This window comes from Canis lupus, chromosome 7 (genome assembly GCF_003254725.2).
Source record: "Canis lupus dingo isolate Sandy chromosome 7, ASM325472v2, whole genome shotgun sequence".
Taxonomy (NCBI): domain Eukaryota; kingdom Metazoa; phylum Chordata; class Mammalia; order Carnivora; family Canidae; genus Canis; species Canis lupus.
In genome coordinates, this window is record NC_064249.1 from 23,810,973 (window position 1) to 23,826,976 (window position 16,004).

At 40.9% G+C, this 16,004-nt stretch overlaps 1 protein-coding gene across 1 annotated transcript in view; it reads left to right on the forward strand.

The window, feature by feature from the left end:
- The window catches only part of TNR (tenascin R), a 403,980-nt gene that overhangs the window by 376,237 nt on the left and 11,739 nt on the right, over window positions 1–16,004 (forward strand). Inside the window, 2 exon segments of the mRNA XM_025430226.3 lie at window positions 13,578–13,729; window positions 15,148–15,244. Coding sequence (XP_025286011.3) covers window positions 13,578–13,729; window positions 15,148–15,244 — 249 coding nt within the window.

The following is a 16,004-nucleotide window of genomic DNA, read 5'->3' on the forward strand; positions in this document are numbered from 1 at the left end:
ACTCTCCTGTCATCTCCATAGATCTCCTAAAGATCCCTCAAGATTAGGCTTCCTCTAGGGAGAGTAGTCACAGTGGCTGTGCCTTGAGCCTGATTCTGCCTCCCTGACCCTAAGCACATCCCAGCTCATCCTCTTCCTGCCTCTCTAACAGGACCCTCCCTGACACCCCCTCCCCAACGACACACACACATGGGAGCCACATAGTTCACCATGCATGCTCCATCTGTGGGCCCCTCTTTGCCTAAAGAGAAGAAAAGGAGGAGAAAGGGGAAAAGAAGGAGAAGGAAGAGGAGGAGGAGGAAGAAGAAAAAGAAGAGGGAAACAAAAAATGAAGAGCAGAGAATCCTTTCACTTACTTAAAAAATTGGAGTGCTGCCAGTCTGAACCCCATGAATTATTCCTGCTGAGCAAGAGGTCTGAAAACACCAGAGCATCCTATGTGACGGCAAATCAGGGCTGATGGATTTAGAAGCTAATTTCATTCTAGTAACCGGCATCCTTTAAGACTTTATTGACAGTACCTGAGCTTTCCACTTAGCAGCATCCTATTCTTAGGATGGGCTGATCTCAGCTGATCATTCTAAGCATTTTTTATGCCTTGCCTTATGGAACAAAAGAGCCTAAAGCCGGGCCCCTAAGTGGCCTCCATCCACTGACGAACCTTCATCTTGCCTTGGGTGGGCCAAAGTAAGAGACTCATTTCAAGCAGATGTCTACTTAATGGTCTGGAAAAGAGTTGCAATGTTTTTAAAAATAAAAGGGAAAGAGAGAACTAAAAGAAAAGAACTCACACCCACAAAACATCAAAAACTTTCTTCGATCAAGATATCTTCCCTTGCTGCTTTCCTGCCATATAGCATAAACCCATTTCATTCTTTCCATCATGTTAATAGCTTCCTGTCCTCTTGTCTCTGGTGTTTGCACAAGACTCTGGGGGGAATTAAATACAAGTAGTATGGAAGAGAAAAAATATGGATACATTATTTATAATTTACTGTCGCCTAAAATTTCATTCAAGGTCTACTTGTCTTTCAGAGACATGAATATAAATGAGGAAACAAATATTCCCCGTAGAGCAACAGAGACTTGGTGAAATGATCTTCTGAGAGGCAGATTTCATTGTCTCCTTTAATACTATAAGAAGCAAACAAGACGCTCACTAAAGCTTGTCCTCAGAGACAGTGAACACTATAAAATACTTTGTCTTGACCTTGAGGTTAAGCGAAGACAACCGTTTGTGGAGGTGCCCAGAGATGAGTAATGAGAAGTTTTCTTTATTGCCTTTGCTCCAGTCCTGTCCCACATCCAGGCTGAGCTGCTCTCTGGGGCTCTTCACAATAACTCTGGGAGTCTACTCTAACGTAAACTTCAGTTTTTGAAGCTGTAACGATTAATAAAGATTGGCAAATCCTGGGTCCTGAGACAATAGATAGCAGGTCATGCAAATCCACCTAATTATCAGTTGGGAATTCCAATGACCACTGTCCACTGCTTTCTACTCACTCCTATACACCACATTTCCCCCTTCATCAAAGTAGGGAATGAAGGGGTTCTCTCTACTCCACTACTTAGAAACAGCTGGACTGCTAGCTTCATTGAAATAAGCAAACCCTTCGAAGGACAGGTCCACTTTCTCCTTTCTTTGACACTCGACCATGTGGAAGGAGGCAGGGCACTAATCACCTCATTTGAACGAAACATTCCCATCCATGTCCAACAAGGATGGATGGGTGGGTATAAGAGGAGACTTCTGAACTAACCATACTGCTCAGTTTATCTCACATCGCCAATGTCAATCTCCAACAAGGTCCCTCTCTGTACTTATTTATTTCCTCCTACTCTCATCTCTTCTTCTGCCTTCTACATGCAACCATTCTGAGGTACTGAATCTGTGCCCTCTTATTTACATGTGTTTTTGAAAAATGTGTTCTTGAAAATTTTTTTAGTAGAAATATTTTAAATAGATGTAAATGGTATTGGATTACGTAACTCATCCCGTTCTCCTATTTTCTACTCAGCACTGTTTTTAAGATCCATTCATGTTGTAAGTGCATCTAATCTTTTGCTTCCAACTGTTGCAAAATGCCGCATGCTGTTCACCCATCACATTTTACCCCTCCATTCTTCCAAGATGGACATCAGAGAGTCCCCAACCTACCACACCATAAAATGTACTGCAGAGAATACTTTGTATTTGTCCACTTATGAATCAGTGAGGCAATACCTTTGGGATATATAACCAGAAGAGGAATGACTGGGTTATGGGTATGTGTTTACATAGTTTAACTGAGTATTGCTCTTTGGGATGGCTATTCCATTCTACACTCCCTACAACACTGCAGGAAGGCTCCTGTTTCCTAATGCCATGCACCATTCCTAATGACCTGACATGATACAGCTTTGTAACTTTTGACACTCTAATAGGCATAATCGATATTTCATTTTCTAGATGAATTTCTTTAATGACAAATTTGAGTTCAAACATCTTGTCTATGCTTGTTAGCCTTTCAGGTTGCCTTTTTCTGTAAATTGTCTGTTCATATAGTCTATCTTTCCACCAGACTTCCTGTGCTAAATAAGTACTAGCTATCATTATTTGAGCTTTTGAAGTCTTTATGTCTTTCCCCTCCCATGGGACACAAAGATACTCTTCTATATGTACTTTATTAACTTTCTGGATTTTTAAATATTTAGTCTATTTTGTATGCGGTATTAAGTTAGGATGTAGTTTTCTTTTTCTTTATATGGTGAGCCAATTTCCTCAACATTTACTAAAGAATCCATCTATTCTCCCTAGATTTGTGGTGCTTTACTGTATATTAAGTTCCCATATGTACCTGGATCTATTTCCCAACTCTGAACTCCATATTCTAGTCCATGGTCTATTTATCTATTCTTTTGCCAACACTATATTGTGTTTTCATATCTATTACTTAATATCTTAATATTAATATCTCCATAACTTTTCTTTTTCAAAGTCTACTTAGCTCTTTGGTGACCTTCATTTTTCCATATGCATCTCAGAACAAGTTTATCAAGTTTCCCAAAGGAAATCTCAACTTGAACTTAGACTGGAATTGCAATAAATGTATAAAGTAATTTGGGGAGAACTGACATCTTTAGAATACTAAGTTATCTCTTCTAAAAGTACACAATGTATCTTCATTGAAATCATCTTTGTCTTCTTTCATAGGACTTTACATATTTCTCTACAACCCTTATGTTCTTGGTTAATTTCTAAACGTTTTATAATTTCTTATTGTTTGGTGACTTGTATTGAATTTAAAAATTATTTTCTAGTTGGTTATTGCTGATATGGAAAAATGCTGTGGATTTTTGTATATTGATCCCATACTCAATAATCTTGCTAAGGTCTTTCATGAATTCTAATTATCTATTATTTCTGTTAATATTTTACATAAATGTTTTATATCATTTACAAATAGTGATGGTTTTATCTATATATTTCTAATCCTTATGCCTCTAATCTCTTTATCTTTCTTTCCTTGTCACATTACCTGGGACCTAGAACTTTGTTTAGCTAAACAGGGGTATTAGGTAACCTTGACGCATTCCTGTGCTTAAAGGGGATGTTTAGTTGCAGCTTCATGTTGCATACTTTTTGCTAAGTCTTTATTTTTAGACCTCCTTTTAATAGGGGAAAAAAGCTATTTAAGCTTATTCAAAATAAAATAAATATATAATTGGTTAATTTTAAATACACCAAGGTAATATTCACTTAGATTTGAAGTTTAAATTATATGTTCTCATTCATTTGGGGAATATAAATAATAGTGAAAGGGAATATAAGGGAAGGGGGAAGAAATGTGTGGGAAAATTCAGAAAGGGAGACAGAACGTAAAGACTGCTAGCTCTGGGAAACGAACTAGGGGTGGTAGAAGGGGAGGAGGGCGGGGGGTGGGAGTGAATGGGTGACGGGCACTGGGGGTTATTCTGTATGTTAGTAAATTGAACACCAATAAAAAATAAATTAAAAAAAAAAGATTTGAAGTTTAAAATATCTGTCACAGAATTTTCTTCTATTTGAAGCTAAAAGCTCTTGTGATAAACGTCGTTGCTAAACGTTATCCAATGACTTTTTTCTGCATCAGTTGAGTTAATTATGATTTTTATCTTTTATCTTAATAATGAGATGAAGTACACTGATAGATTCTTTGATACATTTCTTTACATTTCTCAGAGAAACTTCACCTGAATGTGATTTTTTTTTTTAATGCACTGCTGGGTTTGATTAGCTGAAATTTTGTTCAGCCTATTTACATCTACAATCATAAGAGAAAATGACCTATACATTTTTTCATTATATACGCCCTTACTGAGTTTTGAAATTCATGTTTCACTAGCTTCGTTTAAAAGAAAAAGCTGGACTGCTTTCATGCTTTTTGATGCTCTTTTTGGAATAACTTATGGCAGAACTCATCACTAAAACCACCTGGGCATATTTTGTTGTTGTTTTGGTTGTTTCTCTTTGTTTTAGGACTGTGAGGTGTTTGCTTTTACCTTATCTATCCAAGGTCTCAGTTTCTTATTGCACCAGTTGTGATGCTTTATAACCTTCTAGAAATATATTCGTTTCACCCAAGTCTTACATTTTAGTAGCATAAAAGTCTTCAAGAGATTTTACTTTGGGGACACCTGGGTGGCTCAGCAGTTGAGCATCTGCCTTTGGCTCAGGGCGTGATCCCAGAGTCCCGGGATCGAGTCCTGCATCGGGCTCCCTGCATGGAGCCTGCTTCTCCTCCCTCTTCCTATGTCTCTGCCTCTCTCTGTGTGTCTCTCATGAATAAATAAATAAAATCTTTTAAAAAAGAGATTTTACTTTTAATCTCTACTATATCTGCAGCTCTTTCCCTTTCTCATTGTAGTTTTGTCAGCTTCTCTCTTTATTTCTTAGTCTTATTAATATTTCCAAAGAACCAGCTTTTAGACTTAAGATCCATATTCCTGTTTATTGGTCCCTGTTGATTTCTTTAATAGATCAATAGACCTTCCTTGAAGCAATCCAGGTACTTGAGCATGTTCTCAAACCCCTCTGGACTCCTTGTCACTCCCTCTTTTCACCTTTCTCCATAGAAACCCTGTTTAGATTTGTGCTATGGGTTGTGATAAATAGGCTTTCTTTTTTTACTCTTCTTTTATGATAATCTCTTATTTAAGGCAAAAATGAGACATTTTAGTCAAGTATTTAGTCACCCTCTTACTTTTAAGATCTTTAGCATTTATCATTCCTCTGAATTGTGTGCTTACTCTAGATATTCCATAAAGGATTTTGTAAGATAAATCTCATGAAATCTCATATGCTTAGAGCATTTTGTAATCACACCCTCACATCAGAGGTATAAAATGCCAGCTTCAAGTATGTTTCCTTCCTTTTTCAAAATATTCCATTGCCTTTTTAGATGCAGTGTTGCCACTGAGAAGTCTGATGTCAGTCTGGTCCTTTTTCCCTCTGGAGGCCATCTGCTCTTTCTAGAAGCTTTTAGAATGTTTTTCTTTCCATTTTATAGTCTTCCACTTCACTATATGTTTGGGTTTTGTTTTTCTTTTTATCTTTGGTCTGACACTCTGAAAGCCCTTTACATCTAAGATGTTTTATCTTTAATTCTGAGATATTTATCTTCATTATTTCTTTAAACATTTCTTTCTGTTTTTATTTCACCTTTTTAGGACTCCTTTAGCTAGATGTTGGAATGTGTATTCGCTCCTCCAAATCTCTTAACTTTGCCTTTATGGTTTCTTTTCTTTACCTTTACTTTTAATCTGTTTAGAAAGTTCCTCAATCTGATTACCCAACTCATTTATTTGTTCAGCTGAATCTAAATCCCCCATTCATTCCATCCATTGTGCTCTTACCTTCAACTATTATATTGTTCATATATAATATTTTTACTAATTACTAATAATTTTTGTTCTTTTTTCATATTGTCAATATTCCTCCCTTACTTCCTTAAAGAAAGCTATCATGCTTAATTTAAATTTGGACCCTCTATTCTAGTAGTTCTGCATCAGGTGATGGGTGTCAGACTGCCTGTGGTCTTTCTTTCTGAGTAGTCTTACTCTCTAATGATGGATATTTTCACCAGTGGGCTCATGTTCCCTTGTAGTTCTCAGCTGCTGTGTCTGTTATGGGTACATTAGAGAGGAACCAAGTACATGTGAAGAGATAGGTGATGATTAGTTCATGACAATGTGGTAGAGAAGCAAAAAAAGAACCTCAAAGTTTTCTAACCTACACTTTCCCTTTTAATCCTGGCCTTATTGAATGAGGTGGAAATGTTTCCTCCTCTTCTATTTTCTGGAAGCTATTGTGTAAAATTGGTGATGTTCCTTTTCTAAATGTTTGCTAGAATTAATAATGAAGCTAGCTGGGCCTGAAGATTCTTTTTATAAAGGTTTTAACTACAGATCCAATTTCTTCAATAGTTATATTATTCAGATTATCCATTCATTGTGGGTGACTTTTGGTAGTTGGTGATTTTCGAGAAAATGGTCCATTTCCTCTAATTTTTTACATTTATTTACATATAATTGTCTATACTATTTAGTAGGGTGGGGATGTGTGATCACTCTATAGGGAGGGCAGTGAATTTTGTCAATACCCTCTGCCATAGGTTGTAAGATGGCATTGTGAATGTTACAGAAGGACTTTATATGTCACTATACACAGGATTTGATTGGGCCATTTTTAATTGTATTGTCCCTAATACTTTCAGAAAATCTAATTTTAATTTCCCTTTTCATAATCATAGGCGTGGATATAGTGCTCACATGGTATGATATATTTAACAAATGCTGATTGAGCATCCACCGTGAGTCAAACACTGTTCTAAGTTCTGAGGATAAAGGGATGAACAAGGTGAGCCAGATGCCTATCTTTCTTAAACTTACATCCAAGGGAATGAGGCATTTGGGAATAGACAAAGGAAGGAAGTAGGGTAATTTTAAGTAGTGATAATATTAAAAAATAAACATTAATGGAATAGGGACAGATATGAAGAGCTAAGTTCTAGGACAGTTCATACGGGAGGAAGCATTTTCTGAGTGTCCCCTCCTTCCCTCCTTCCCCTATCATAGACTCTGACCTTAACTAGGATGGTCAGGAAAGGCCTCTCTTTGAGCTGAGATATTTGAGCCAGGACTCAAATGATAAAAGTGAATTACACAAAGAGCATTCCAGACATAGTAAGAATAGTTACTATACCCCAAAGGAAGAAAAAGTTTGACATATTCAGCAGATTGGAAGAAAACCAGGAAGAGAGAGTGGGAAATATAAGGCAGAATAAGAGAAGAGCATGCAGGGATTTGTAGGCCAAGATAAGGATTTTGGATTTTCTTCTAATTGCAAGAAGCCATTGCAATTGGAACGATTGCATTGAAGCTACTGGAGATTTTTTGGCAAGGGAGAGATAGAGTGAGACAGAATCACAACTACATTACATTAAAAAAATGGACAATGGATATAAGTAAGTTCAGAATGTCAGGAAAAGACCAGGCAGGAAGCATTACCATGACCCAGGCCCTCTCCTTGCCATGTCCAATCAAGAGCCACAGAGAAGGGTTAGGCTGACAGCTGACAGTCTGTGATCAACTAATCTGCCATGGAACTGAGTCTCCTGATATAAATGAATCCAAGAAATAAGGCAAATTATGTCAGAACATTTCTCTATCAGAGTGCCTTCAGCTGATTTTTGAAAGGGAAAGTCAGAAGCTTATTGCATTTGCCCATGGTGGGCAGAAGGCAGGTGGTCTGCAGAGCTTGAGAAACTTCCTCAGTAATCCTTCAAACAAAGGTATCCAAGTTGTCTATTATTCAGTTGCTTCTCCATTTTTATTACATCCTTACAAGCTTTTGTCACCTCTCCTCCCAGATTCCCTCCTGAATGGGTCTTACCTCCAATCCTACCCCCATCTAATTCATTCTCCACCCCACAGTAAGAATAATCTTGCTAAAAATCTGAGCTTAAAGTCTGTCAATGATCTCTTCATTCTATTGCCTGCTTAAGAAAGTTCAACTCCTTAAGTGGCAATATCTAGTCCCTGCTTACCTCCCTGAGGCTCTCCCTCATCCACTGAACCCAGCTTCTGGCTCACTCTGCAGTTTCCTAAATAGGCCATGCTTTTTGGGACACCCTTTTCCTACCAATTTGTGGCTAATTTTACATCAGTTCCTAAAATAAAAAATGCTTTCTGATTAGCACTTGCTAATCCTGCCCCATCCCAGGCTCCATCGCTCATCCCACCCTCTGTAGGCTCTGTCTAGTTTTCCTGAAATCAGGGCCACTTGACATTCCTGTGCCTAAGACACTTTGGTCTTCATAGACCCCTTCCTCCATAGAGATAATTACCGATTGTATTTATCATCATGTTGGCGTAAAGACAAATATATTCCTTTTTTATATTAAAACATTTCTTTGGCCTAAAAGTTTATCTTTAATTTTGATGTAAAGGATATTAAAACATGTTTGTGGACCTCTGAAAAAAAAAAAAAAGCCCCAACCTTTACTGCACACCCACTGCCATGTTTTGATAGCTCTCTATGTTTGTCTCTTTCCCAAAGCACTTAGAACTTGGGAGTATAATTGTCTGTTTCTCCCACCAAAGTGTGAACAACCTGAAAGATGGGATTGCATCCTTTTATTTTTTATATTTCTATCTCTTAGCCCAGTATTTAGAACCCAACAGATGCCCCCTATATGTTTGTTGAATGAATACATAAAAGAATAAACAAATAAATGAATTAGAAGATGCTATTAAAGAGGCTAAAGTGGTAGGTTTTCACAGCCCATATGGGCTGAAGAAGTAACTTTGCCCTGTCCATGACCTCAGACTGCCCTCCACGAACCTGCCAACTAGAAACACACTTTTGGGAAGAACAATTAAGTGCTGGTGACCAGAGGCAGTCACCTCTACTTCAGTGGAACAGCACACTTTCATCTACAGTTACATGGAGATCTGCTGAGGCTGTCCTCAAGAGACATGCTGGCATCATGGCTTTGGTCCTGATGCTAAGGTTGTTAAGAGTGGGCAATAGGCAGATGCTCTCCAAAACCATCAACTCTGACCATTTTAAAGACTGCATCCAAGAAACGCAAAACTAGTAAGGAATAAGGCAGGGACAGAAAAGTTTCTTCCTTTACTCCTAGCCAGCTGGGGGTTATCTGATTGTGCTGTGTGTCACGTAGCTCACTTCACCCCACTCAGCACTCAGCCTTCGGATGCCCAACACAAACCAATTTCTGAGCAATTCTTCCGGTGAGTGCCCCAGTCCTGTTGATCTCACAATTACATCCAGAAACACTTAACCATGAGACATTTCAGTGTACCAATCACTTGGCATTGCTTTCCTCTTAACTTGGTAATCACCACAGCTTGTGCTTTATAAAAAAAAAGGAAAGGCCTTTGTCAGGCCAGGCCCCAGTTATTATACCAAAGGAAATAAAAGCCTTCCAGTTTTGTTCTTGGTCCTAAAACTTCTGCCTTGGAAAGAATTATTAGAATGATCTCTATTAGGGTTATATTAGATGGCATGATCCAGAGAGCTAGAGATGCCTGAAATCTGTCATGATAATCTCCTAAGAATGTATGAAATCACAGTATATACACAAGGAACACAGAAAAGCAGGAATCAGTGTGTTCTTTATAATTAACTAAGCCAAGGTCTAAAAGCCCTCAAAACAGAATTTAATGGGAAAACAAGGCTTAAACTCAAGGATAAACAGGATCTCTTATTCCCTCTCTTTCCCATGGCACCCACGCTAAATCTTGGGACCAGCCCACCTAAGACATACCTACTGGGGGGCACATGGGTGGCTCCGTCAGTTAAGTGTCTGACTCTTGATTTCTGCTCAGGTCATAATCTTGGGGTCATGAGATCAAGCGTTGTGTCAGGCTCTGTGGTTAGGGGGGTGTCTGCTTAAGATTCTCTCTCTTCTCTCCCTCTGCCCCTCCCCCCATGCTCACTCATGGTCTCTCTCTCTTTCTGATAAATAGATAAATCTTTAAAAAAAACATACCTACTGGGAAAGATAGGAGAGGAAAGAGAGAAAGGGAAAGAAGAGAAGGAAAGAGGGGAGGGAGGGAGAGATAGAGAGACCAAGACATTCAGTCTAGTCACTAAAGCATAGATCTAGGAAGAGAAAGCAAACCTCTAGGGGCATCGGGAGCACAGTGTAGCTTACCAATTCCACCTCTTGACTTCTATGAGAAGAGGAAAATGTACCAGAGAAAGAGTGGGGTTCAAATCCAGCTACTCTTCAGATTCATCTAAGGAGATCTAATAAGACACCAATCCCCTGCCAACCACCCCCTCAACATTCTGTTCATCTGCCACAGAACCCCGGAATCTGAATTTTAATAAAGTCCCTGTGTGGGAACAGTTAGTGAGTCTCTGTCTCCTCTCATCTGGTGAAAAGGAATAATGATTTGATTAAGGACTAGTGCTGTCAGGCCAAACTCTGGCAATACTGAGGACTAGAGAGGGGTGGAGAGGAGTGATTTTATTGTAGATGTGTCTTCTTCAAGTGCCCAGGATATTAAAATCCCAGTCACTGCTCCTGATATTCTGCTCAGGCAAAATGCTTGTGGATTGTCTTTCCATTAATGCCACAGACTAAATCAAATCTAGAAACAATTAAGTGGCCTTGCAATTTGTCAAAGGTAAGACAAGTGCACCCAGCAACTATGCGTCAGCCCTGAACGCATTTGGTAAGCATCTCCACCAACCAGCCCAGTGTGGGGGCCCAGCAGGATGAAAACACAGCCCTTCCTCTCTCACGGTACAGTCTGGGAGTTTCATCTCATACAAACTTTTGACACCACTTGAACCACCTTTTTTTTTTTACATTGATTTTATTCCCATTTTCTGATTAAAAACCATGAATCCCCTTTTTTTTTGTCTGATATTCTTTCAGATATTTAATAATTTCTCCAGGCAAGTCATCTCAATTACTATATTTGTTTTTGGTAGGTCTACATTTAAGGCAACTAATGTGCTTGAACCTTTTTAAAGTCTCAATAACTTAATATTAAGTAATCTACATCATCAGGATGAAGAAACCTATAAAACATCATTTACTTACCATTCTGAAATTTGGTTTGGTTTCATATGGGTATTTATACAAGGTCATCATTTGAGGTTTGGAGGAAGACATTGGATATTGGCGGGGGCGGGGCGGGGGGGAATGGGAGTTCTGGCCCCTTTAAGGAGCTAAATTAATTAAGAAGAAAGGGGCTATTTAATGCATAAGGTAGGAGTGAGCTGAAGCCCAAGAATATTTTGTGCTGATCTTATAAAATGAGAAAATCAAGCAACAAGAGAAGAACGGAAAAAGGAAGGTAAACAGGTAGGTTGCTGCAGAGACCAAGTGGAGAAAGGCCTGGGATCCAGGACGTGATCACAGTGTCCCAAAAGTAACAGGGAGAGAGGAAGGAGCTCACTTGCACCTGTCCCCTGAAACATAATTGTAACCTCTAGGAAGACATGAGATCAAGAACTCCATCAGGCTCTAGGATGTCCTGCAGATGAAAGCTTAGAGATTTTCTGCAGCTATTTCAGAAAATCAGTTTGGGGGATAAAGATATTCAACCTGAACATAGAACTTTTTGAGGTAACTTTAACCTTTGCAGTTTCAAATGCTTGTCAGATACAAAAAAGACATCAACTAATCCTTTACTGTATGGATAGATGTAGCTCCTGCAAACCGTATGCATGTTACATTCCTTGTTCAGTCAGGTGCAAGTGGCACTTAACTTGTGGTCTCACAACTTGAATTCAGGTGACTTGTGGAAGTTGTGCGATCTTGCTGAGTGCAGTTTCCTTGTTTGCAAAATAATAATCTGATCTGTAACAATCTGCCTTTCTCTCCAAGTTTCTTGCAAGAATTACATAAAACTAAAACACACCCTGCCCAAGTACAAGTTCTACAGGAACGTATTGTTACTCCCTGGTGCAACCACACCTGAAATAGGCAGTGCCCTTGTTCTAAGCTACCTTACGTGGGAGCAAGCCTTGACCATGGAATGGCAGCATGTTGGACAGTCCCGGTGCTTGGAGTTAACAGATCTACTGAACCCTGACGACCTCTTCCTAACACAGGATGCTTCACAGATGATCTGTGACAAGAACCCTAGATGATCAGGGTGTTCAGTGAGGATGTTACATCGCCTTCCCTGTGTGGCATTATGCTGGCCCCTTGGCTCTGATCCCCCTCTCCATCAGTGGACTCGATCTCCATCAGTGGCCCTCCGGCACACCTGTAGTGCACCAGTGCTACCACTAGGGGACACTGTAGTGACTGACACACGAGATCCCTACCCAGCCTCTTCAAAACTGAAGCAGTTCAAGGATGTGAAACCACATCAACCGCATTTCATTGACCCTGAACATCATTATATCTACAGAGCACCCACACCGCTTTTCTTTACACGGCAAGCTCTGCCTTTTACTCGCTCTTTCCACTCCTGCAGTCCAGAAATTTCCTCCAGTGGGATCTCTGCTTCTTGGCTTGCCTGCTAAGCATTAAAATTTGCCCCGAAGCTAAGCTCTTCAAGACACATGATTTAAGCTTCTCTTTTAGCTAATTAGATATTGTTCTACAAATTGAGCTGTTCTCTCAGAAAGATGAGCAGCAATTTATTTCCCCTGCCCTTTCCTTAAACTTAAACTGAACTGTGTAAAACATGGCCATTTGATTGTTTAGTCCAATCAGGAAATTATTTTGTGCAAGGAGTAGAGATCCATCATCTTGCTAACTCTGAACTGGTTTAGGTATTCCTTCACGCTGCTGTGAGGATGACAGAAGGATTTTGCTTAATATCTGTCATCCTTTTGAAAGGGGGGCGCATACTGGGGCGCCTGGGTGGCTCAGTTGGTTGGGTATCCAACTCTGGATTTCAGTTCAGGTCATGATATCGGGATTGTGAAATCAAGTCCTGTGTTGGGCTCCACACTCAGCATGGAGTCTGCTTGAGATTCTCTCTCCCTCTCCCTCCGCTCCTTCCTGGTCATGCACACACTTTCTCTCCATAAATAAACAAAGAAACAAACAAACAAGTAAATAAAGTATTTGAATAAATAAATAAATAAATAAATAAATAAATAAATAAATAATAAATGTGGGCCCTACACTCATCTATTATGGCCCATGCATCTGTAATCATCATCTGAGTAACCCTACTAGCTGCATTTCACCAAGGGTGAAAGTGTGTTGGGGGATATTTTTACTAGGCCCATTTTACTGATAAGAAAACTGATACCCAGGGAAGTCAGTACATTTACCTAAAGCTAAGCAAATAGGTAAGAGAAGGAGCCAGACTGTGAGCCCAGATCTTTGGTCCTCAGATACTGTAAAACTGTATATTGTATGATAAATCCAGCATCAGAGATGGGGAATGTAGGACGATGCAAGGTTCCCAAGCACTGCTTGAGATCCAGTGAAGATTCCTTACAGCTCTTAATGAAGTACCACAAGGTTCTCTATAATCTTCCCCAATCCAAGGAGTCATTACACATAGTAGGACAATGGATCCTTTCTGGAATTACCTCTTTTCCTATGCAGGGGGCCGAGTGTTTCCTCATCCTCAAGACTGTGCCCAGCATTTGATGAATGGAGACACTCTGAGTGGGGTTTACACCATTTTTCTCAATGGAGAGCTAAGCCGGAAGTTACAGGTGTACTGCGACATGACCACGGATGGGGGTGGATGGATTGTAAGTATATATGGCTATTCTCCATGCACACAAACATCCTTGGTGTCTCATCCATCTGGCTCAATGCTTATGGATCCAAATCTCACCTTCCTCTGGCCAGTCCTCCTCCATCCCCTATCTGTCCATGTTTGGGCTCTTCATTGCTTCTGGGCCTTTGTTCAGCAACCCAGTCAAAGATGTGGCCAAGCACTGTAAGGATTAAGCATATGGAGGCAGCAGTGGCCTGGCCCAATGAAGGGGCCCCTTTTGTTCCTTCTGCAAGAATAGTTAATGCAGCAGGCTGCCGGGGAAAGGGAGTAGTGGCTCAGAAAAGCTCAGGGGTCTTGCCTGCTGAAGGCTGCAGCAATCGTAAAGGAGTAGAGGGGGTGGATTCGCTGTAGGAGGGGGGTCCTCTACAGGAAGAAGTGAGCCTTAGTGGAGAGGTCTATGGGAGGACTGCATATGGGGGAGCAGATAAGGGGCAGAGCACGGATAGCCATCTCTAGTTACAAAGGCCACCCCTGCCCCCATCTTCCCTGGCCTCCTTGGTTCTTCCCCAGAGCTGCCACAGCCTTCAAGATGCACCAGTGGTCAGGGAAAGAGAGAAGACTCTCCTTCCACGTCTAATAGGGCAATACCAAGAGAAGAGAAAGGACAGCTTCACAATGGCCCCACTGAGCAGTGCAGCCCACTATGCGTACAGGAAAGTTCCCACAACTTGACCCTAAAGCAGCCCAGCATTAGCTGAGTCCCTCCATGCATGCAGCCCCACTGCCCTCCTGTGGATCCCCCTCTGGCACTCCTAACACACAGCACTGGATTTTTTTCTTGGTGCAAAATGGATAGATTTTTAATGGAGTTAAATGGTGGCTGTGCTCATAAGCTACTCTTGGGAGACATTTTCTTTTATGTTTCTGACATATTTGTGCCCCCTTCTTAAAGCATAATTGGAAATTGAAGCCGAGGCTGATGCATTGGAGGTTAGATGAAATCAGCACCTAAACAGCTCGGAAAGCGAATGATATGTAGTTGCTTTGCCTGCAATAGGATGATGACAGTTACTAGCTGATTTTGAAGTTAGTCCTGTGCTTTTGGTGAGAAATGCTTTCTATTGCACTCTGTGCTACAAAAAAGATTATTTGAGAGTCTAGCCGATTTCCCCTTGACTATTTGGGGGCTTGATACGTATCCTGGATCCTTCCTACATTGCAGGGGTGCATATTAGTGTCAACATCGCACCCTGGCCTATTCATCAGGAATGATGCACTTCAAGAGAAGAGCTCTGAGCATCTCCTATGAAAACGGCCGTGTGGATACCGCAATGTTCCTTATCTGAGCATCTTTGTCATGGCAGATAGAAAACTCGGTTACAGCGGTTTTACTCATGAGATTTTATTTTCTTTAGCATCACTTTATTTCTGCTCCTTTCTCCCTCACAGGTGTTCCAGAGACGACAGAATGGCCAAACTGACTTTTTCCGGAAATGGGCTGAGTACCGTGTTGGCTTCGGGAACCTGGAGGATGAGTTTTGGCTGGGTAATCCTCCTTTGTGCTTCCCCTTGGAACCCCGCTCTGGCTTTTTGTCCATCTCTCTCCTTTCTGTGTCCATCGGGGATGATCAGAAACACCGAGTCTGTTGAGAACTTGACAGCTCGTGAATTGCTTTCAGTACCTCTTGCTCTGTTTGGCTCCACTATTGATCTGTTTTTATCTTCTTGTGGTGTTTTCCTCTTTGCTCTGTCTCTTCCCATCCTCATTAATAGTCTCTTATGCTGATGGGTCTTGACAGAGGAAGTGAGCTGCCTGGTGGGGGCTGGGAGGGGGGTGCAGGCCACAGCCAGCTGGCCTGTCACTTCTCAGAAACCGAGGACCCCCAGCCAGCCTGCAGCTCAGGAGAGAAAGGAGGCAGTGACCCTGCCCCAGCTCCCTGGAGGAATGTTGTTACCTGACTTGACAAGGGAAGAGAAAAATGAAAACAGCCTTGGAGGTGTCCTGCTATCTCCTAGAGGTCTGACACAAGCAGGAGGTACACACTGAGAACTGAACTGGGGTGAGAAGGTGAATACACACCCCGCCCAGGCAGCTGGCAGAGGTGCCAATCCTGGAAAGCAGTATATAGATTACCTGCGTCTCCCTCTTGGTTAGATTTCCATATAGGGAGGCAGGAGGACAGGTGAATAACCGGGTTCCGTTTTTGTGGTCTCCTCTCTATGTCCCTTTCACCATGTCACCTGGGCCTCACTGTCTTTCTGCTGGATGCTCACACGACAGCTCCCTATCTGATCTCTCGGCCTCC